The 22072-nt window shown below is 45.3% G+C and overlaps 2 protein-coding genes and 3 non-coding genes across 13 annotated transcripts in view; 4 read left to right on the forward strand and 1 right to left on the reverse strand.

Moving 5' to 3' along the window:
• The window catches only part of ZNFX1 (zinc finger NFX1-type containing 1), a 32692-nt gene extending 20817 nt beyond the window's left edge, over nt 1-11875 (reverse strand). For 2 of the 9 annotated variants that reach the window (XM_021920954.2, XM_003904633.5), the window contains exons 1-3: nt 11466-11870; nt 9280-9388; nt 3129-4937 (exon numbers count right to left, since the gene is read on the reverse strand). In XM_021920954.2, the coding sequence (XP_021776646.2) occupies nt 3129-4937; nt 9280-9340 (1870 nt within the window). In that variant the 5' untranslated portion in view covers nt 9341-9388; nt 11466-11870. Of the gene's footprint in view, nt 1-3128; nt 4938-8677; nt 8822-9279; nt 9429-9976; nt 10096-11465 lie in introns of all 9 variants that reach the window. The other 7 variants (XM_021920953.2, XM_009215947.4, XM_009215945.4 and 4 more) reach the window with 7 other exon arrangements.
• Nucleotides 11629-21198, forward strand: LOC101016588. The gene is made up of 4 exons (XM_017944711.3): nt 11629-12160; nt 12550-12654; nt 13888-13973; nt 20979-21198. Exons 1-3 carry the CDS (start codon nt 11772-11774, stop codon nt 13928-13930), a joined length of 537 nt encoding a protein of 178 aa, XP_017800200.2. The 5' UTR covers nt 11629-11771; the 3' UTR covers nt 13931-13973; nt 20979-21198.
• On the forward strand, nt 12384-12474 carry LOC116270894. Its single transcript, XR_004179199.1, has one exon. It is a non-coding gene; the product is annotated as a small nucleolar SNORD12/SNORD106 (small nucleolar RNA).
• Nucleotides 13723-13813, forward strand: LOC116270892. The gene has a single exon (XR_004179197.1). It is a non-coding gene; the product is annotated as a small nucleolar SNORD12/SNORD106 (small nucleolar RNA).
• Nucleotides 14074-14163, forward strand: LOC116270893. Its single transcript, XR_004179198.1, has one exon. It is a non-coding gene; the product is annotated as a small nucleolar SNORD12/SNORD106 (small nucleolar RNA).
• Nucleotides 21199-22072: the final 874 nt, after the last annotated feature.

The following is a 22072-nucleotide window of genomic DNA, read 5'->3' on the forward strand; positions in this document are numbered from 1 at the left end:
AGCATACATGGTATATTGTGAAAAGTCCCTCTTGTACTCTGTCACCCAGTTCTCTGGGTGGAAGCAACCAATGTTACCAGTTTCTTTTGTAACTTTACAGTGGTAGTATATCCATGTATATACAAACAAATACAAATGTATATTCTTTTTCTAGCCTTCCCCTTTTCTCCTTAAAATAGTAATAGTAACAGACTATTTTCACCATTCTACATCTTGATTTTTTTTCACTTATCTTTTTTTTTTTTTTTTGAGACAGAGTCTCGCTCTGTCGCCCAGGCTGGAGCGCAGTGGCCAGATCTCAGCTTACTACAAGCTCCGCCTCCTGGGTTCACGCCATTCTCCTGCCTCAGCCTCCCGAGTAGCTGGGACTACAGGCGCCCGCCACCTCGCCAAGCTAGTTTTTTGTATTTTTTACTAGAGACGGGGTTTCACCGTGTTAGCCAGGATGGTCTCGATCTCCTGACCTCGTGATCCGCCTGTCTCGGCCTCCCAAAGTGCTGGGATTACAGGATTGAGCCACTGTGACCGGCCACTTAACGTATCTTGAAAAAGGTTGTTCTCTATCAATACACACGAGAATCTCGTCCCGTCCCCCGTTTTCTTTTTACAGCTGTAAGGTAGTTCTAGTCAGTTTTCTATTGATGACATATGTGTTGTTTCCAATCTTGCAGCAAATTCTTTAGAAATACTTTTTATATACATGGTAGATTTGCTTTTGTGATGGGAGGGGAAAACTTGTAGAAATCAACATTGGAATGAGTTACAGGCTCATTAGTAAATAGCCATTCATTAATTAATTAGACTAAAAACTGCTGCATTCTTTTTTTTTTTTTGAGATGGAGTTTCACTCTTGTTGCCCAGGTTGGAGTGCAATGGTGTGATCTTGGCTCACCACAACCTCTGCCTCCTGGGCTCAAGCGATTCTCCTGCCTCAGCCTTTCAAGTAGCTGGGACTACAGGCGCGTGCCACTATGCCCAGCTAATTTTTGTATTTTTAGTAGAGACAGGGTTTCACAATGTTGGCTAGGATGGTCTTGATCTCTTGACCCTGTGATCTGCCCGCTTCGGCCTCCCAAAGTGCTGGGATCACAGGCGTGAGCCACCATGCCTCGCCTGCTAAATTCTCACATTGTGTCAGGCTGGTAAGGTAGACACTGTCCTCAAAAATCTCCTGCCTCATTCTCCTGCCTCAGCCCCCCGAGTAGCTGGGACTACAGGCGCCCGCCACCTGGCCCGGCTAATTTTTTATATTTTTAGTAGAGATGGGGTTTCACTGTGTCAGCCAGGATGGTCTCGATCTCCTGACCTTGTGATCCACCTGCCTCGGCATCCCAAAGTGCTGAGATTACAGGAGTGAGCCACCGCACCCAGCCAACTGTATAATGGTTTTAGTAATGGTTTCTATTTCACAAGGTTGTGAGGATGCAATTAGTTTAACATATGTAAAGCAAGCAAAATGTTGCTTCACACATAGTGCTATTATATATTTGATACTATTTACTTTAAAATAATACAAAATAGAACCAATTATATAAAGCAGAGATCACACATCTCACTACATTTGACCTCTAGCAGTCCTGTATCTATTACTATGCATGACGATGGGTTCCTATTGGAAAATTCCTATAACCAGCTACTTTATAAACAATTTTTATGCCCATTTCGGGAGGAATGTTATTAACTAGACATTCTATTGCAACAAAACCAAAAATGGACAAGTGGTACCTAATTAAACTAAAGAGCTTCTGCACAGCAAAAGAAACTATCAACAGAATAAACAGACAACCTACAGAATGAGAGAAAATATTTGCAAACTCTGCATCCATCTAAGGTCTAATATCTGGAATTAAAGAACCCCATTAAAAAATGAGCAAAGGACATGAACAGACACTTCTCAAAAGAAGACATACACATGGCCAACAAGCATAAGAAAAAAATGCTCAACATCAACATCATTAATTATTAGAGAAATGCAAATCAAAACCACAATGAGATACCATCTCACACTAGTCAGAATGGCTACTATAAAAAGTCAAAATATCACAGATGCTGGCGAGGTTGCAGAGAAAAGGGAAAGTTTATACACTGCTGGTGTATAAATGTACATTAGTGCAGCCACTGTGGAAAGCAGTTTGGAGACTTCTCAAGCAACTTAAAACAGAAATGCCATTTGACGTAGCAGTCCCAATATTGGGTATATAACGGGAAGGAATATAAATCATTCTCCCATAAAGACACATGCATATGCATGTTCATCGTAGCACTATTCACAATAGCAAAGATATAGACTCAACCTAGATGCCCAACAATGGTGGACTGATTAAAGAAAATGTGGCATATATACACCATGAATACTATGCAGCTATGAAAAAGAACAAAATTATGTCCTTTGCAGCAAAGTGGATGGAGTTGGAGGCCATTATCCTAAGCAAATTAATTAAGGAACACAAAACTAAATACCACATGTTCTCACTCATAAGTGGGAGCTAAACATTGAGTACACATGGACACAAAGAAGGGAACAGGCACCAGGGCCTACTTCAGGGTAGGGTGGGAAGAGGGTGAGGATCTAAAAACTACCTATCAAGAGCTGAGTGCAGTGGCTCACACCTGTAATCCCAGCACTTTGGGAGACCAAAGTGGGTGGATTACCTGAGGTCGGGAGTTCAAGATCAGCCTGGCTAACATGGTGAAACCCTGTCTCTACTAAAAATACAAAATTAGCTGGGCGTGGTGGCGCACGCCTGTAATCCCAGCTACTCAGGAGGCTGAGGCAGGAGAACTGCTTGAACCCAGGAGGCGGAGGTTGCAGTGAGCCGGAATCGTGCCACTGCACGCCAGCCTGGGTGACAGAGTGAGACTGTCTCCAAAAACAACAACAACAAAAAACTACCTATCAGGTGCTATACTCATTACCTGGATGACAAAATAATCTGTACACCAAACCTCTGCAACACACAATTTACACATGTAACAAACCTGCACAGGTACCTCTAAACCTAAAATAAAAGTTGGAAAATAAAATAAATAAGTAAATAAGAAGACATTCTAGAAATCTAGAGTCAAGGCTCTGTCCCTTGCTTATCTTACAAAGCAGACCTTATGTACTCTGAAACATTTTGTCTTACCTGTTCCAGGAGGTCCTTGAATAATAGCCAGTTCCCTTGTGAGAGCAAACTGCAAGGCTTCCATCTGGGAGTCATCCAGCTTCAGGGCTTCTTTTGAGGGCCACTGGCTAGGATCTAAGACATTAATTCTGGGATGTCTCAAGCCCTCGACATTTCTTAGAAATTCCCCAGTGGTTGAGGGATTCTCTATTAAGGGGGTAAAGTCATATCTGCCCCCCATTAGCAAGTACCTTGGCTCCTTCACATGAGAGTCACACTCCACGATATTCCTCTGAAAAGGGACATCTTCTTCCTGGACCTCCTGGAGTCCTTCCAGGACATGCCTATAAGCCTCAAAGTATGCAGTTGTCTCCACCATGAGGAAAGAGTCAGAGGGCTGGACTTCTGCTAGCAGCTGTTGGCTCTGCTCATTGAAGCAGAGCTGGACAATTCCTCGACAGAGATCTTCCTGCTCCCTGTTAGATACGGTGGCAAAAAGAAATGTCTCAAAGTTGTCCTTGGACATGCATACCAAAGACCCATAGAGCAATCGTTTGGAATTCTGCCAGCGAACAAACTTCAGTGGTTTTGTGTCAAACTGCACCTTGTAGACTATGCCTGATGATGAACACATGGGGGTGATAATCCTGGTGTCAAAGTAGATTCGGATGTCATCAAACTTTCTCTTTCTCAGGCCCTGGTCTTCAAAGCTTTGGAGAAGTTCCAAAATGCCTTCCCGTAAAGGTCTGACGAAATCTTCTCGCAGGAGCCGGAAATGGGTATCCAGATAGATAGCAGTGCTGTCATATTTTCCAGAAATGATATTGGGGCGAAGGAAGGGCCTCTCATCCAAGTGCACTTCATTGTAGGTAGGGTAAATGGGCATGGTTCGGTAGCTCTCAACATGGTCTTCTGCCTCAGGCTGCACTAGAGTGTAAGTATCCACTCTCAAAGTGCCCTCTCGCCTCTTTTCCTGCAGATGTTCAATGATAGTCTGTACCTTTTCCAGGTTCTTCTCTGTCTCCTCTTCTATGTCAACACCAGAGGCTCTCAGAGCATTAAGAGAGGTTGGTAGGAGGGAAACCAGCATGGAAGTTTCCTGCACAGAGCTGGCAGGGAAGACACTTACAAGGTCCTGGAGGAGGGAGATGATGTTGCTTATGTGCTCTGGATACTGGTTTCGGATGTCAGGGATGGGTTCAGTGATCATCCCTACCACATAAGCAGGCAGGCAGACTTTGAGAAATTTGGAGTTTTTCAATATGCCCAGTACGTGGAGAACACTCTGACGATCCATTTTGGAGCTGCAAGCCTTCCGAAGAACCTGGCATATGAGCTCAAGGAAGTTAGATTTCATGGAAGAATGAGAAAGGAGCTCTTTCAGCCCTAAACTTGTGGCAAGTGTGATGACCACCTCAGAAGGGTCTTTCTGCAGAAGACTTTCTAAGAACTTGTAGCCCAGTTTCTTCGCCTGCTGTGGCTGTTCTGTAGGCTTCTGGTGGGGAGTCCGCCACTGCTGGAAGTTGTCATTGGACCATGGTGGTCTGCGGTTCCTACACTCCTGGTTGCCATTTCTCCACCTGGTGTCATTCTCCTGATCATGTCTTTGGTCTCTAGCTTCGTCACTGGCATGCCCCTCCTGGTTTCTTCTTCCTTGATGTGGGTTCCTGCCCATGGCCCTAAATCTCTCTTCCCTCTGCCAGTAAGCAGCAGGATGGTTGTTGGCCCTAGGATGCCTTCCAGGATGGCTGACTCCTCCTCGGAGAGCACTGGCTGGTGGGTTACTGGCCTGATTTCTAGCTCTTGGTGGTAACTCTCCATCCATAGGGCCTAAACACAATGAAATACTGAGTAACCACAAGAACCAAGTTCTGTTGGAAACCCAATAGAACAACAACGAACATGTTTTCATTTTCCAAAATAACTGAAGAGCTCAGGTTTTATATGATGAGAAAAATGGTTTCTACCAAGTCATATGATAAATGAAAGACAATTATTGTTATTGTAGAGGTTAGGAAAATATTATTTTTCCAAAAGATGCAAAAGGGAAAAGGAATAAACATTTGTTGAGTAACTGATATGTTAGAAAATAAATACATAGGCCGGGCGCGGTGGCTCACGCCTGTAATCCCAGCACTTTGGGAGGCTGACGCGGGCGGACCACGAGGTCAGGGGATCGAGACCATCCTGGCTAACATGGAGTGAAACCCCGTTTCTACTAAAAAAAAATACAAAAAAAAAAAAATTGGCTGGTGGTGGCAGGCCTGTAGTCCCAGCTACTCAGGCTGAGGCAGGGAGGAACAGAAGCGTGGTCTGGGAGGCAGAGCTGCAGTAAGCTGGGGCTGCGCCCACAGCCTCCAGCCTGGGTGACAGATCAAGACTCCCATGGCGGTAGCGGTGGCTCAAGCCTGTAATCAGCACTGGGAGGCAGGATAGTGGGATCCCACCAAAGGTCCCGGGAGATCCCGAGAGACCATCCCTGGGCAGAGCCGGTGAAACCCCGTCTCTACTAAAAAATACCAAAAACTAGCCAGGCGAGGTGGCGGGCGCCTGTAGTCCCAGCTACTCGGGAGGCTGAGGCAGGAGAATGGCGTGAACCCGGGAGGCGGAGCTTGCAGTGAGCTGAGATCTGGCCACTGCACTCCAGTCTGGGTGACAGAGCGAGACCCCGTCTAAAAAAAAAAAAAGAAAAGAAAAGAAATACATACAGTATGTCTCATTGCTTCTAATCTCACCCCAGTACCAAATAACACTCAGAACATGAGTTTAGAGGCCAAACTGACTTGGTTCAAACCTTGGCCTGGCCACTTCCTTACTATATAACCTTCGCCAAGTTGTATAATTTCTCTAAGTCTCAGTTTCTGCGTTTTTTTTTTTTTTTAGGCGGAGTCTCGCTCTGTCTCCCAGGCTGGAGTGCAGTGGCGTGATCTCGGCTCACTGCAACCTCTGCCTCCCAGGTTCAAGCGATTCTCCTGCCTCGGCTCCCAATTAGCTGGGATTACAGACGTCCGCCACCGCGCCCGGCTAATTTTTATATTTTTAGTAGAGATGGGGTTTCACTATCTTGGCCAGGCTGGTCTTGAACTCCTGACATTGTGATCCACCCACCTCAGCCTCCCAAAGTGCTGGAAGTGCTGGGATTACTGGCATAAGCCACTGTGCCTGGCCGGGTTTTTATAAAGATTAAATGTTTATAAAGTGCTTAGTATAGTACTGGACACATTAAAAACTCTCCATAAATGTTAGTTATTACTAGTAGCAGTAATTGGGAATATCCTATTGATTCTAAGGGGGCCACTGGTTCTACCACTAAACAATTATCACAGCCAACAGAGACATCAAGTGAAATAATATTACAAAGGGAAGTACTACCTGAATGCTGTCCAGCATCAGCAAATGCACTTTGAATGGGAAAGAGAAAGGTGGGGTTTCCTTTACTAAGATGTTTTTGAGCTAACGGACTGTGAAAGAAACTGAAAAATGAAACTCAAGTTTTCCTCCTTTCTGTAGCATGAACTTCACCCTCATAGTACTTACCAATGACCAACCCTTATACAGGAAGCCCAGCATACCCAAGTCCAGTTTTTTTCACTTTCCTTTTTGCTAAAACTGATTCAGGGGCTGACCTAACTTAGCAGAATGACATGGAGATTTTAAAAACAAACAAAATATGACTGTATACAATGATTTGATTAAAAAGTTATAAAAGCTCTAAATGCATGTTATATTTGAGATGATTATACCATTTCCTGACATCAGATACTAAATCCATTTATGTACACTTTCCCTTGTTTTGCATTTTGTAGAGAATTTTTTTTTTTAAATTATTATTTTTTTTTTTTGACAGGGAGTCTGGCTCTGTCACCCAGGCTGGAGTCCAGTGGCACAATCTCGGCTCACTACAACCTCCGCCTCCCAGGTTCACACCATTCTCCTACCTCAGCCTCCCGAGTAGCTGGGACTACAGGCACCCGCCACCACACCTGGCTAATTTTTTGTATTTTTAGTAGAGATTGGGTTTCACTGTGTTAGCCTGGATGGTCTCAATCTCCTGACCTCATGATCCGCCTGCCTTGGCCTCCCAAAGTGCTGGGATTACAGGTGTGAGCCACCGTGCCCGGCTGAGATTTTAATGTGACAACATAAAGGAATATTCAGTAAAATATAAATGATCTACAACTGAACCCTAAATTTGTACAATTGTAACTCACATATTTACTTTTCAAACTACCCCTAAAATCAGAAGAAAGTACTACTTTTAACATTTTTATCTGATTAGAAGACGCTATGTCGTGAAAGAATGGAAAATCGTATCATTTATTCTTTCAGCATTCATGGCTGGGTGTGGTGGCTCATGCCTGTAATCCCAGCACTTTGGGAGGCTAAGGCAGGCAGATAGCTTGAGCTCAGGAGTTTCAGACCAGCCTGGGCAACATGGAGAAACTCTGTCTCTACTAAAAACACAAAAATGAGCCACACGTGATGGTGCATGCCTGTGGTCCCAGCTATTTGGGAGGCTGAGGTGGAATGACTGCTTGAGCCCAGGAGGTCGGGGCTGCAATAAGCCAAGATTGTGCCATGGCAATCCAGCCCGGGCAACAGAGCAAGACCCTGTCTCAAAACATCAAAACAAAAAAACAAACCATTCACATAGCTCATAAGAGCCCATAGTTCTTCCTCACTTGTTGCACAACTAAAACTCTTTGGAAAACACATTGCAAACTTCCGGAAAAACAGGAATCCATTTGGTTGTTCAGTTTTAGAAAGTGTTGAGCAAGCAGAATAATTCCTTTAGTAGAGTGATGCTCTTGGAACTAATTTAGCTTTGGTGACTAGGATTCATGATCTGCGCTATCCAATACAAAGCCATTAGCCACATGTGGCTGCTATGTTTGTGAAATGTAACTACTTTGAATTAAGACGTGGAAAACACACAGGAGATTTTGAAGGCTAGTACCAAGGACTGTTAAGCATTACATTAAAAATTTTTATGTTGATAGTATCTTAAAATGAGTATTTGAGGGAAATAAATATATGTGAATTATTAAAGTATGATAATAAACTATAGTCAATTATTACAATCAAATGATAATATTTTGGTTATACTGGGTTAAATAAGACATTATTAAATTACTAAATTTTATTAAATTGTCATCAAATTTAAAAAATAAATTTCAAGGCCGGGCACGGTGGCTCACGCCTGTAATGCTAGTACTTTGGGAGGCAGAGGCAGGTGGATCACCTGAGGTTAGGAGTTTGAGACCATCCTGGTCCAACATGGTGAAACCCTCTGTCTACCAACAATACAAAAATTAGCCAGGCATGGTGGCAGGTGCCTGTAATCCCAGCTACTCAGGAGGCTGAGGCAGGAAAATCGCTTAAACCTGGGAGGTGGAGGTTGTAGTGAGCCGAAATCGTGCCACGGCACTCCAGCCTGGGCAACAGAGCAAGACTCCATCTCAAAATAAATAAATAAATAAATAAATAAATAAATAAATAAATTTCATCTGTTTCTTCTTACGTTTTAAAATGATGTTTCTAGAAAATAAAAAATTATGCTCTTGGCTTACGTTGTTTCTGTTGGATGCTGCTCTACACCAAACATTACTTCCCTTTCTGAAACTCTATCACTGTTTTTGTTACAGTGAACTGCATCCATTCATCAGTTCTCTTAGGAAAAGCGGAGGGTTGGCTATTTTTCAGAGTAATTCATGCTGTAATTAAGAAATAAGTCATTCTTTTTTGTTTGAGACAAGGTCTCTGTCACCCAAGCTGGAGTGCAGGGGCCAGATCACAGTCCAGAGCAACCTCTGCCCTCTGCACCCACCCCTTCCTGAGGTTCAAGGGATCCTCCCACTTCAGCCTCCCCAGTAGCCTAAGTAGCTGGGACTACAGGCACATAGCACCATGTGGCTAATTTTTATATGTTTTGTAGAGAAAGGCTATTACCATGTTGCTCAGGCTGGTCTCAATCGCCTGGGCTCAAACAATCCTCCTGCCTCAGGCTCCCAAAGTGCTACGATTATAGACTTTAGCCACTGCATCCAGCCATAGTCATTCTTTACTTGAGAGATGCAGATAATCTTAGGTAGGCCTGCTCATTCATAGAGAGCCTGATTTCCTTTTCTTATTACTAGAATTTCCTTCTCATTAGGTAGGAAACCTTGCTTACCTCTGTGGTTGGTATGGGAATTCCTGGGCCTGGCATCCAGATGAGGTCTTCTCTCCTCCATGTCTGAGTCACCTGAATTCCTCCACGTTACTTTCTGTTATCTGGAAAACTGTACATGTTGAGTTATCAGTGTCCTCGAAACACAGCATCTAGCAGCAAAAACCCCAACATCATCAAGCCAGTCCTTCTGCCTTTGTTAACATTTTAATGATTTGTTAACTAAGCGTTAAATACAGATTTTAATCTACAGCACAAGTGCTCAACTCTGCAAATGCCCAATTATGATATAAAATATTAAATTCACAATTTAGCTGATTTCAAGAGATAGAATTCCCCTTTCTTTTACCCTTGGACTTTCTTAGGGTAGAGGGAATGTCATCAATTCCCATTCAAAACTGCTGTTTCGTTTATGCCTTTAGCCAAGTTACTTAATCAGTTGCTAGGTTTCATTTTCCTTTCCTAAGAAGCAGATAATATTGTTGCCAGGGCAAAAAGGAGTACATTTTTGTTAACCAAAATCATGTAGTCACCACCCTATCTGGCATTTACAAATCTGCCACTTACATAGTACCCAAATAGCTTGCAGTACCCTATAGTTTATAAATAATTAGTGAGCAGTTATCCCCTTAGCCTACTCTTTGGAATGGAGCCAAATGATTAAGCTCTCTGCTCTACTGAATCAAGAGAAAGAAATTACATGTTTCAATAACCAGGAGGCTTGGCAACTACGAGGTGCTGTTTCCTCAGGACCAACTGGAAATCTGATATTCTTTCTTCCTCCTCATTCTTCTACCTTGATGATTTTTGACACTGCTCCTATAAGAGGAAGAGGAAGCCCCTTTAAGGGAACTTCTCAACCCAACTCATACACATTGTGTGGGCTGGGTCTAAGGAAAGAGTGGGTGACTCAGAGTCCTCAGCAAAGGGATTTTTGAGACGGTCTTCACCGAGTTTTAAAATATTCATACTTGGAAACTGTGACTACATTTGGCATTATATGAGGGGCAGCTTTTATCCTCATCTGAAAAAGGAGTCTCTTTTCTTCCCCATGGGAATATCTCTGGTAACTCCCCTCCCTCATCTTATCAAACCCAGCCCCCCTGGCGCAGGCTCAGTATTTAGAGTTTGTTTGTTTATTTTCAATTCTCCGAGGGGAAAATTCCTTCTTCCCCTGGTTGAAAAATGCTAAAATAGAAACTCCAGAAAATTTAAAGAAACGGAAGAAAAAAAGGCAAGGGAGGAGTAGATATGAACAGGAAATGCTGGGATCGAAAACAGACTGAAGTGTTTTTTTGGGGGGTGAATCAAGGCCTAAAGGGCACGAAGAAGAAAATCAGTGATGATCAAGCTGGCCTGGGGTCAGAATGAGAGGCGCTGGTCATCACCAGGGTGGGACGCAGGAGGCTGAGGCCGGAGGCAGAGCTGGGTTTGGGGAAAGTCTCCAGGCTCCTGGGGAATCCCACTGTCCCTAATGGAAATGTTATGGGGTCAGGGAGCGCCAAGGCTGTGAGGTGGCGGGGTTATGGGGGACTCCCGGAGAGGGTGGCAGGGAGCAGCTGGAGGTTCTTGCTGAGGACGGAGGTGGGGGGTAGGGAGCAGGCTGAAGGGGGTGCCGAGGTGCTTTGTAGAAGAGGGGGATTGATAAGGTGACAGGTGGTGAGGCCGGAGGAATGAGGGGGTGCCAGTGGCAGAAGGGAGGGCACAGACAGGGGTGGGGGTAGAGGAGATCGAAGTGTTGAGGGCAGAAGCGGTGATGGTGTCGGGGGTGCTGGGGAGAGCGACGGGCCAGCTGAGAGGGGATGGGGACACTAAAGAGAGTACAAGGGAGCCGAAGGGGCGACGGGGCGCTGAGATGGGCCAGGGGCTGAGTGGGTGACGGGGCGCTGAGTGGGTGATGGAGGTCTGGGTCTGAGGAGGCGACCGGGCGCTGAGAGGCGCTCTGAGTGGGTGCTGAAGCCCCCAGGGGCTAAGGAGGTGACAAGGCTGAGTGGGTGACGGGGGTCTGGGGGTTGAGGGGGCGACGGGGCGCTGAGGGGCCAGGGGCTCTGAGCGGGTGACGGGGGCGCTGGGGGCTTGAGAGGGTGACAGGTCTTCTGGGCAGAAGCAGTGGCCGGGCGGCGCGGGCGCCGGGGGTCGCGGCGGGGCAAGGAAGAGGCAGGGGCAGGGGCAGTTGCGGGGCCACTCACCCGGCTCCGGCGCGTCCTTTCACTGCCGCCGGCGAGTACTGGGGCTTCGGCCCAGGCAGGTCGGTGGCCCCGCCCGGCGCCGCGCACTTTCGGTTTCCGTTCCCCGCAGACCCTGGGCGGAGCCGGGCGGGCGGCCCAGAGGATGAAAAGGAGGAGGCGGGGGCCCCGGGTGGTGAGCGCGAGGGCCTGGCCCAGGCACAGCCTGCGCCTCCGCCCTCGAGGAGGGCGTCACCTCAGCTCCCCCGGGCGGCGGAGCCGGCGGGCTCAGGCGGGCGCGGTGGAGGGGAGCGGACCGCAGGGGGCGGGATGACTGCGCCCAGAGCCTTTGCGGGCCTCAGTCGGCCCCAGAGGAAGGGGGACCAGTCGAGCGGTTTGGTGCGTGTGAAGCGCGACATGGCGGGGAAGCAGACGAGCCCGGGTGGCCCAGCGTGTACAGGGAAGGGGGCGGGGCTAGATGCGGCCTTGACATCTACTAGAGCGCCTCGGGCTGTGCGGCTCGAGACTACATTTCCCAGGGGGGGCCCGCGCGGAGCGGGCGGAAAAGAGACCGCCTCGGATCCAGTGCGCAGGTGCGAGAGCCATCCTTGGTTATATAAGGGAGGTTTAGGCGACCATTCGTTCCTTTGCGTCGGGGGCGCTCGCGGTGTGGTGGTTGTGCGGCTTACAGCCAGGCTTCATACGCTGTCGTCCTGCCCGTGAGTTCCCGTTTTGTGGGTGGTGAGTGGAAACTCCATGTTCTTCGTTGGAGACCCCTGGTCCTCCCTTCCCTTCTTTGTGCCGTCGTTTCCGCGGCCAGCCCTAATCTCCCTCTCGTGGCTTCTCCGGCTCTGATCCCAAACAGGCCTTAAGGGCGTGGGAGAAATGAGTTTATAGAGCTGGAAAAGCCAGTGCCTTCTGCACGGGCCTGAGAAGCCCTTGGCTGGTGTAAATGATGACTTTTCACTTTTTTCCCCATCAGATCGACAATGCTGACGTCTTATATTTTGCCAGTTAGTTCTGATACATCGGCCTCTAAAGTCTTGGTCTTGTTCATTTCTGACCGTGGGAAGATGGCGGTTGACGCCCTTTATTTGTTGGTTCACAGGTTAGAGCAGCCAGCGGGTATAGAATGGATTTTGGAGGAGGGAGTCACCACTGGGCCTCCAAGGAAGCCACGTGTAGACATCTACAACCTTCGATCTCCTGACGAGTAAGACTTTGTCTCCTATGGGCCTACTGTAGAAAACACGTGCTTTGAGAAGCTTTAGCTTCCTGGGAAAACGTGGGATTTAATAAAGCAGTTTTTATCGAGTACCCGTTAGGTATTTAAAGTGTTCTGACGGCCGGGCGCTGTGGCTCACCCCTGTAATCCCAGCACTTAGGGAGGCTGAGGCAGGTGGGTCACCTGAGGTCAAGATTTCGAGACCAGCTTGGCTAACGTGTTGAAACCCCGTCTCTATTAAAAATACAGAAATTAGCTGGGCGTGGTGGTGGGCCCTTGTAATCCCAGCAACTCGGAAAGCTGCGGCAGGAGAGTTGCCTGAACCCGGGCGGCGGAGGTTGTGAGCCGAGATTGCGCCACTGCACTACAGCCGGGGCAACAGAGTCAGACTCCGTCTCAAAAAAAAAAAATGTTCTGAATGTTTTATTCTCACAACTTAACTATTGGACCTAGGTTTCTGGTGAAGAAACAGGTTTAAGAGAAATGCCTAAAGTGGAAGAACCTTGTTAATGAAAAGGCGTTTAAACATCTTTTTGGATTCCATTCTTCCTGTGTGTGGGACACTTAAATTTCCAAGTGGAGGGGTGATTTATTGACATATTTTGGAAAGCCAAATGTGTTTTTCTGTTGAACTAGCCCCTCAAACCAGTGCCCGACTACATAACTAATATTTTTGCTGGAGTCCAGGAGTGAGGCATTTATAAAGTCTGGGCTTCATGGGAACACATGTGAAGCTTATTGTTCCAGATTGTTCTTTTGTCAGGTAACTTGTGTTAAAATGCAACCTCTTGGCACTCGTTCACTTCCCAACTCAGTAAATGCCGACTACTTCCTCAACTCTTCCAGCCACGCTGCTTCTATCATGGGCCTATATACTCAAATAGAGTGGAAGCACCGAAGACAGGGGTGTTTGTTTTGTCTACTAAATTATTGCCAGTTACAGGATACAACACAGTGGTGCTTAAACCCTGCATGCAGATTTGCAGATACCAAACATACCAACTAAATCTTACTCCTCATGGCTTTCGAATCTTACTCCTCACTCAAGAACTTCCTGCTGGCATATATGATGACTTAGCTTTTTTCCCCGACAGATCGACCATGTTGATCTAACTTTTCTAAGCCAGTTTCTGTCTGATATGCCAGCTTGAGTAGCTCCTTTGTCCCATCTCCCCTGGGTATCTAACTGATGGGAGCTCATTTTTCTGTTTTTAATTTCAGGTTTATTGTTGGCCAAAACCAGGCTTTGATTGAACCAGGATGAATGCGGGTGTTGGGAATAGAATATATATATACATATAAAACCGGTAAGTGGTGCCAACATGTCTTCCTTGGCTGAGTAGACATAGGCTCTATGGAGGGGGTTGTAGCTGCTTTTCAGTGTACTTCCTGTATGACTCAAATGTGGCCTTTGCAGCTGATGATACAGCTTCTTTCCCCATCAGATCGACCCTGTTGATCTCTACACTATTGGCCAGTTTTGTCTGATGCATTGGCCCCAGTAATAACTCATATCTTTGTTTTCTGCTTATCTTTATCAGAGATTATTGCTTGTTCATGGGAATTGGGCTTCTCTTTTTTCCAGCATTCAGATGGCTTATTTTGATCTATTAACTTTCTATAGGTTGGGAGCCACGTGCACCAGTGTGTTGATCTTGGCTTGATTCAGTCAGGTGAGGTTTCTGCTTTCTAGCTGTCAAACCCCACAGCAAAATTTGTCCAACTGGGCCTAGCTTCAGGACCCATTTCCAAGTTGGGTGTAAAACTGGAAGAATAAGTCATTAGGACTGATATTGGCCTGTTGGTATTAATAGGTCTTTGTTGGAAGTAAGAGCTTGGAGTTGCAAAGAAAATGAGCACTGGAACACAAGATTTCTCAGCAAGGCAAATTTACTTCTGCTGGAGGGTGTTGCTAGCATTCCTGACAAGAGCACACCGAACAAAACAAAAGAGAGGCATTTTTTATCCCTAATGCAAGTAGTCCCTGTTTCTGTGTTCTATCCCCATTGGCTGGAGTCTACAGCACAATCTAAACTAGTCCTGATTGGCTATTTTAAACAGGAGGGGTGTAGGTTACAGCTGTGGGAAGGGCAGGAAACTTGTTTACAGAGCGGGTTGCTAGGAGTGAAGGGGACTTTTCCAAATAAGGAACAGGATACAGGTTGGGATTGGCCAGAGAAGTTGTTTATGGAACGGGTAACTAGGAGCAGGCAGGTATGAGGAAGTTGACCTTAAGAATAAGGAAGAAACCCATTGTATCTAACAATTTCCCCCTTTTGATTTTTATAATTCTTTCTCTTGAGACTTTTTTTTAGCATGTCTTTGTTCCTCTTGGTCCTCAAATGAGAAACTTACCTGAATAAGGCGAGGAAGGATTGAGGAAGATTTTGGTGATAGCTGTTCAAATAAGCTTTTGTATTAATCCTGAGATACAGGGTATGATACAGCCTCCTGCAAGAATGAGCTGATGGCAAGAGAGGTGATGATTGAGGACGTAAATCCTTTCCATTTGCCAAACGATTTTTCCATTAAATTCATGAAGAGGTCGTTTATTCCAGAATTTTTAGCTAGCTTATTGGATAAAGTAGTAAGTCCTCGTGCCTTTGTTATGGTTCCATCAGGAGCAGTATTATTAGGGATAAAAGTACAACACTGGGTTCCAATCATGACACAAACTACACCTTTCTCTGCTAGTGTCATGTGTAATGCTATTGTGTTTTCCCGGGCCATTTGACTGGTGGGCCCTAATTGTTCAGCTATTCCCTTAATAGCATCCCTAGTATAATTAATTAAATGTTGCTGGCTTACCTTTTTTTTTTTTTTTGAGTTGGAGTCTCAATGTCGCCCAGGCTGGAGTGCAATGGTGCAATCTCGGTTCACTGCAACCTCTACCTCCCGGGTTCAAGCTACTCTCCGTCCTCAGCCTCCTGCGTAGCTGGGCTACAGGCGTGTGCCATCACGCCTGGCTAATTTATTGTATTTTTAGTAGACATGGGTTGTCACTATGTTGGTCGGGCTGGTCTCAAATGCCTGACCTCATGATCCACCCGCCTCGGCCTCCTAAAGTGCTGGGATTACAGGCGTGTGCCACTGCTCCCGGCCCAATCTATTTTTATTTAGAGCTGGCCACCAGAACAACATGGATTCAAACCTTGTAGCTATTTGATTTAGGGCCTTAAGTTTATCTGGTATCTATATAAACATGAGAGTCACGAGGGACATCCATTGTTTTACGATGTTTTGTTTTTATGTTTTATGTTTTCTGGTTGAAATGCCAGGGTGAAAGGGAGTAGCCAATTGGATTAGAGCACAAGTGCCACTCCAAGTTACTTGGCATAGTATTCAGTAATGGTCCACCACAATACCACCATACATCTGCTAGAGGATGAATAGGGGACGACTGATTGGTAAGCTCCTGGAAGGGCTTAAGCTCACTGCGTCTCGTTAGGTCTCCAAGGAATGCCAAGTTCTCCCCCTGTGAGAGAGACAGGTAAAATTGGCATTGGAAAGAGGGATGCTGGATGACCCTCGGGGGCTGACCTGCAGGGTGTCGGACTTCAGGGAACAGCAGCGAGTTTGGCATAGCTTATTGCCCCAGGCTGTGGGGTCTTGGAAGAGAGCTACCATGCAACTCATGCCTCAGTGGCTGGAGGGCCATCTGAGTGGAAAGGGGACAATCTGGGGCCCTGGTTTACCATGTGCATAAGAACAATCGCTTTGTTTAGAGAGTGGACAGAATATTTAATCCATTTCACCCAGGCATTTGCATCTTGGTACCCTGTTACAGTTGGTAGAGTTTGCTTTAGATCTTTAACCTCTACAATGGTCACTTTGGTTTTGTCATTGGGTGTTTGTTTAGAAGAAGGGGATGGAGGAGCAATGAAGCGCATTTCGAAAGATCTCATGGGGTCTATCCCTGATGTTGCAGCTCCCATGCAAGGGTCGTGTGAGGATTTAGAATTTATCTTGGAACGGCAGATATACTTTTCTGAAGAGGCCAGCTGCCTCTGGTTTTGGAGATGCCCACAGGGTATGACAAGACAGGCATCAAACGTGATTGAGGTGAGCTTGATCTAGTTACATTAATGATAAGGTAGCTGACGGTAGAGAGAGGAAAAAAGAAGGCAGTATAAGAGGGTTAAAGTTTTCTTAGCTTTGGGTTGGTAGAAATTGGTCCTGGAACAATAGCCCATGACTCTGAAGATGGCGATCCTCTTTTGACTCAGGTATGACGGGTCCACCCCTTTTCAGCGGTTCGGGCTGCTGTTTCAGTTGTGAGGAGTACTAGGTATGGTCCTTTCCAAGCTGGCTCAAGTTTTCCCTCCTTCCAGCTCTTGATGAGGATGTGATCTCCAGGCTGGTATTGATGTGCCAGGAACTGTAAAGGTGGCATCTGTGCTAAAAGACCTTTAGTTCTGAGGGAAGAGAAAGTGGAAGATAAACCAAGTATATAATTTGATCCTTTGTTTCAAAGGTAGGAATGTCAGTAGTAGAGTGTAAATAAGGCAGTCCTCTCATAGAGAGGCCAGTATCTTTCCGAGGGGCAGTCCTGATTTAATTAGGTGAATCTGTAAACCCTTGGGGTAGGACTCTGCATTGGTACTGCTGCTTCCATCCAGAATGAGGATTTTTCCCACTCAAAAGTACATCTCTTGTCTTCAGCCAAGGGGCATGCCCAGAAGGCATCTTTTAAATCTATTACTCTGAACCATTCTGCTGAGGATGGTGTAAGGATTGGGGACAACAGGGTGGGTAGTCTGGACTATTTGGTTGGTAGCCCAGAGATCTTGTACTAGTCGATATGACCTGTCTGATTTCTTTACAGGTAATATTGGGGTGTTATAGGGGGACATAGGGTTCAGGGAGTCGTCCTGAATGAGACCTTCAACTCCAGGCTTTAAGCCTATTCTGTCCTCTAGGGGAATGGGATATTGCCTTTTTCTTACTATTTCCCCTGGGGTCTTTAGCTTTATATGCATTGGAGTGACTTGAAGTCTTTCCTGATTTTTTTTTTTTTTTTTTTTTTTTTGAGTTGGAGTCTCGCTCTGTCACCCAAGCTGGAGTGCAATGGTGTGATCTTAAGCTCGCTGCAACCTCTGCCTCCTGGGTTCAAGCAATTCTCCTGCCTCAGCTTCCTGAGTAGCTGGGATTACAGGCACCTGCCACTGCGCCCAGCTAATTTTTGTATTTTTAGTAGAGGTGGAGTTTCACCATATTGGCCAGGCTGGTCTCAAACCCCTGACCTCATGATCTGCCCATGTTGGACTCCCAGGTGCTGGTATTTCAAGCGTGAGCCAGCACGCCCAGCCTCCCTGATTTCTTTTTCCTGCCCGTACATCAAGACAAATGTATTTTTCTTCTGTGGTGGTAAGTAGATTTAATGAGATGAGGAATCTCTCTGGGCCAACATGTGAGCCTATACCTAGTTTTAGCATTAAGTCTCTTCCTAATAAGTTAGTTCCAGCCTCAGGGACTAACAGGAATTTAACATGGGCTGATCGAGTTTTGTATTTGATCTCTGTCTTTTTAAGATTTTTGCTTTAAATCTTTTATCCCTGAGATAGAAAGTTCTTCTGAAGAATAGGTGATAGATGGGAGGGAACAGGAGCGAGTTGCAGCTGAATCTGTTAAAAAGGTTGTAAGTTCACATTTGGGTCCCACCTCTAAATTTATCAAGGGCTCTTGGTGGGACGCAAGGTAAAAGAGACAGAGCCCCTGACCTCCCTGTTCTTCCTCAAAGGCTGTAAGTGGAATGATATTTTTTCTCTTTTTCCCATTTGGGGCATTTTGAAGTGACCTACTCTTCCACATTTGAAACATTGTTTTCCCCTCTTCCCTGTCCTGCACTGTGACTTCCAGGTTTTATTCCCTTACTCCTTGTATAGAGTTTGGTTGCTGGTGGCCTAGAGGGTTTATAAGTTTTACTTCCTTGTGTCTCCTATTGCAGAGCTCCCTGTCGTAAGGTAGACAGCATGATTTTGCCTTTTGTTTCTGCTGTCCCTGTTTACATGCTTCTCTAAGAATTTTGTCTCTGGGACGATCTTTCCAATTCTCTATCTTTTGTAGTTTTTTTAGGGATGTCTGGCCAAATCTTAGTAGCAAAATGAAGCTTTAGCATCCCTTGTCGCAGTGGGTCTTCCATTTCTAAACCTGCATATTGTCTCATCTGTTCTTTAAGCCTATTTAGGAATTCCGTGGGTCCTTCATCCATCCCTTGTATGTTGAATGCTCAGGAGATATTCTCAGTTCAGGATACCGACTCCCAAACTCCCCTGACTATCATATCCCTAAGGTCTCTCATTTTCTCGGTGAGCTGCGTTGTTATTCCACTGGGATTTTGGGCTGGGAATTTTTGCTCTGCAGCAGGAACATTTTGACCAGTAGGGTGTTCATGTTCCCAGACTACCATAGCAACCCTATGGATCATAGTTCTTTTAAGAAGGAAATGCCTAAAATGGACATAAGCTTGACCCAACCATACAATTGGGGTCCTAAAAATTGATCAATTTGATTTTCTACCTCATAAGGGTCATCTTAACAAGGGCTTGAGTGTTTTTTTAGATTTGGGACTTCTGAGCTGGTTAAGGGGGCATTTATGACGCTGATGCCTCCTCTCCCAAGGGGAAGAGTGTTGGGGCCGATTGGCTATGTTAAACAGGAGGGGTGTGGGTTACAGCGGTGGGAAGAGCAGTTTACAGAGCTGGTTGCTAGGAGTAAGGGGGACTTTTCCAAATAAGGAACAGATGCGGGTTACAGGTTGGAATTGGTTGGAGAAATGTTTACAGAATGGGTAATTAGGAGTGGGAACGTATGAGGAAGTTGACCAAAGAACAAGGAAGTTAAACTTTGAAGAGAAACCCATCATACCTAACAGTCTTGTAAGAAAGGATGACAAAGTGATTGAACATTGGGTGGAGCTAATTTTCCCTGGCCAATGCACTTAGATAAGGAGCTCCAAGTTGTATTTAAGTTGGGAGTCAATTTACTTAATTCTTGTGAGGTTCAGGTGTAAGATTCCTCATACTACTGCCATGAGCCACCCTAGCTCCTTGTTACATGGGCCTGTTAACATGGCAGCTTTGTCAATGAGTGAACCCGGGAGAGACAGACATAGCAGAGACAGATGTTTGACGTCTACACCTTCCACCCCCTTTAAAGAGAAAGTAACACCACTCCTTTTCTGTGTCCCTTGGGGACACTGCCTCCATGTCTGGTCACATGGCTGGAATTTACAGCAGATAAGCATACTGCGGTCTGAGACATGATTGTATGCTTTCCTTCTGCTGACCTTTACAATCACTCAATAAATTGCATTAACACAGGGAAGTTCTTTCACCAAATACCTGTGTTGCAAAGCTTGCCATCATAGATGAGGAGTGGCTCGTGATAATTCTCCAACTTTTACATAAAAAAACCAAAACCTCAAAAAGAAATTGTAGTTCATGTCAGTTAGTGATGATTCATCTTAGAAGTATTTTGTTTATGGATGTATGAATGTGCATAGTTCACTAAAGTCCAACATTCATGTAATAAGACTTCTTGCATATAAAATGACCCTCTAAGATGTTAAATAGATCCTAAGCCTGGTATAACTTTATTAAAGTATCCTTATTTGCCCCTAAAATGTCTTTAGTACACATTACTTTTGGGTTGTCTCTTGAATGAACACAAAGGTATCCAATTTCTTTTAAGAAAATGGGGTCTCTCCAGCACCCAGGCTGGAGTGCAATGGTGCAGTCATGGCATACTGCGTCCTTGATCCTCCTGCCTCAGCCTCCAAAGTAGCTGGGACTAAAGGCACACACTGCCATGCCTGGCTAATGTTTTATTTTTTTGTAGAGTTGCAGCCTTGCTACGTTTACCCAGGCTGGAGTGTAGTAGCTATTCACAGGCATGATTGCTTGAAACTCAAGGCCTCAAGGGAAACTCCCACCTCAATATCCTCCATAGCTGCAACTACAGCCACACACCCCACTGCTCAGCTTCTCATCCTTTAAAAGATTTTTACTGGTAGTGTCCTCATTCTGGGTTTCTGTCTTCTGTGTTTACTGTGACATGAAGTCATTTTTAGATGAAGGTTAAACGTTTTGCCAACACAGGTACAATATATGGGATTCAATAAAAGTACAGAATTAGTTGTCTTATTAGAGACTGGGAAGTTTCCCTGCTCCTTTTATGAGTACTTGGCTGTACCGATAAAGGAGATGGGCTTGGAGTGACCAAGTCTTAGTCACATACATATTTTCATACCCTCAACAGGAAGCACTATAGACCAGAATGGAGCATTGATTGTAATCCACCTTCTTTCTTAGAAACTGGCGAAGGAATATGAGAGGAGTCCTCTGGAAAGAAAAGAACAGACCCTGTGCTTTCATGAAAGTGAAGATCTGGCTGAACCAGTTCCACAAGGTTATTGTATACATAGCCTGGGTTTAAAAGGCTATGCCCACTTTGAAGAATGTCATTGTTAGACTTTGCTGAAATTTCTAACTGCCTACCTGGATAAAGAAAATAAAATCTTTTAAATCAAAATGCTGTTTGTTTGGCTATTGGAGATAACCATTGAACAGGAATAACAAGTAGTAGTTGGGTATTTGCAGTTTCATTTGGTTTTAGTTTTTTGAGGGGAAAATCACCCTAGTGGGCAGTTGGTTTCTGTGGGCAAAGCATGGCTTTCCACAGGTGTTAAGTGCCTCATGATTGGCTTCTGCATTGGAAACCTAAGAATAAGCAAGCACACTTGGGCCAGAATTCGAACTCCAGGGGCAGAGAAGCAGAGGGTCAATACAAAGGTATCTCACTTGTATGCTTACACCTGTGCAAGATAGTATATGTTAAATCGTGGGTATTGGGCCTTAATGGTTGCATGAGATGAGTAAGGATGATTTGGGCTATGGTATTTGTGTTTATAAACTTCATAGAAAATTGCAAATATAGGCTGTATCATTTATCAATGATGATTTTTTTTATTTAAAATAATACACACTGAATAATTTTTAAGTATCTTAAAATATCACCTCAAAGATGGGACCTCTAAATTTTTTTTTTTTTTTTTTTTTGAGGCGGAGTCTCGCTCTGCCTCCCGGGTTCACACCATTCTCCTTCCTCAGCCTCCTGAGTAGCTGGGACTACAGGCGCCTGCCACCACACCTGGCTAGTTTTTTTGTATTTTTAGTAGAGATGGGGTTTCACTGTGTTAGCCAGGATGGTCTCCATCTCCTGACCTTGTGATCTGCCCACCTCGGCCTCCCAAACTGCTGGGATTACAGACGTGAGCCACTGCGCCTGGCCTGGGACCTCTAGATTTCTAAAATGGCTCCTGGTATTGACTCAGAATCCCCTCCCCTTGACTAAGCTGGACCTAGTGTAACTTCTGAGTCTTACTAGCTCTTTTTCTTATTCTCCT

Source organism: Papio anubis, chromosome 16 (genome assembly GCF_008728515.1).
Source record: "Papio anubis isolate 15944 chromosome 16, Panubis1.0, whole genome shotgun sequence".
Taxonomy (NCBI): Eukaryota; Metazoa; Chordata; class Mammalia; order Primates; family Cercopithecidae; genus Papio; species Papio anubis.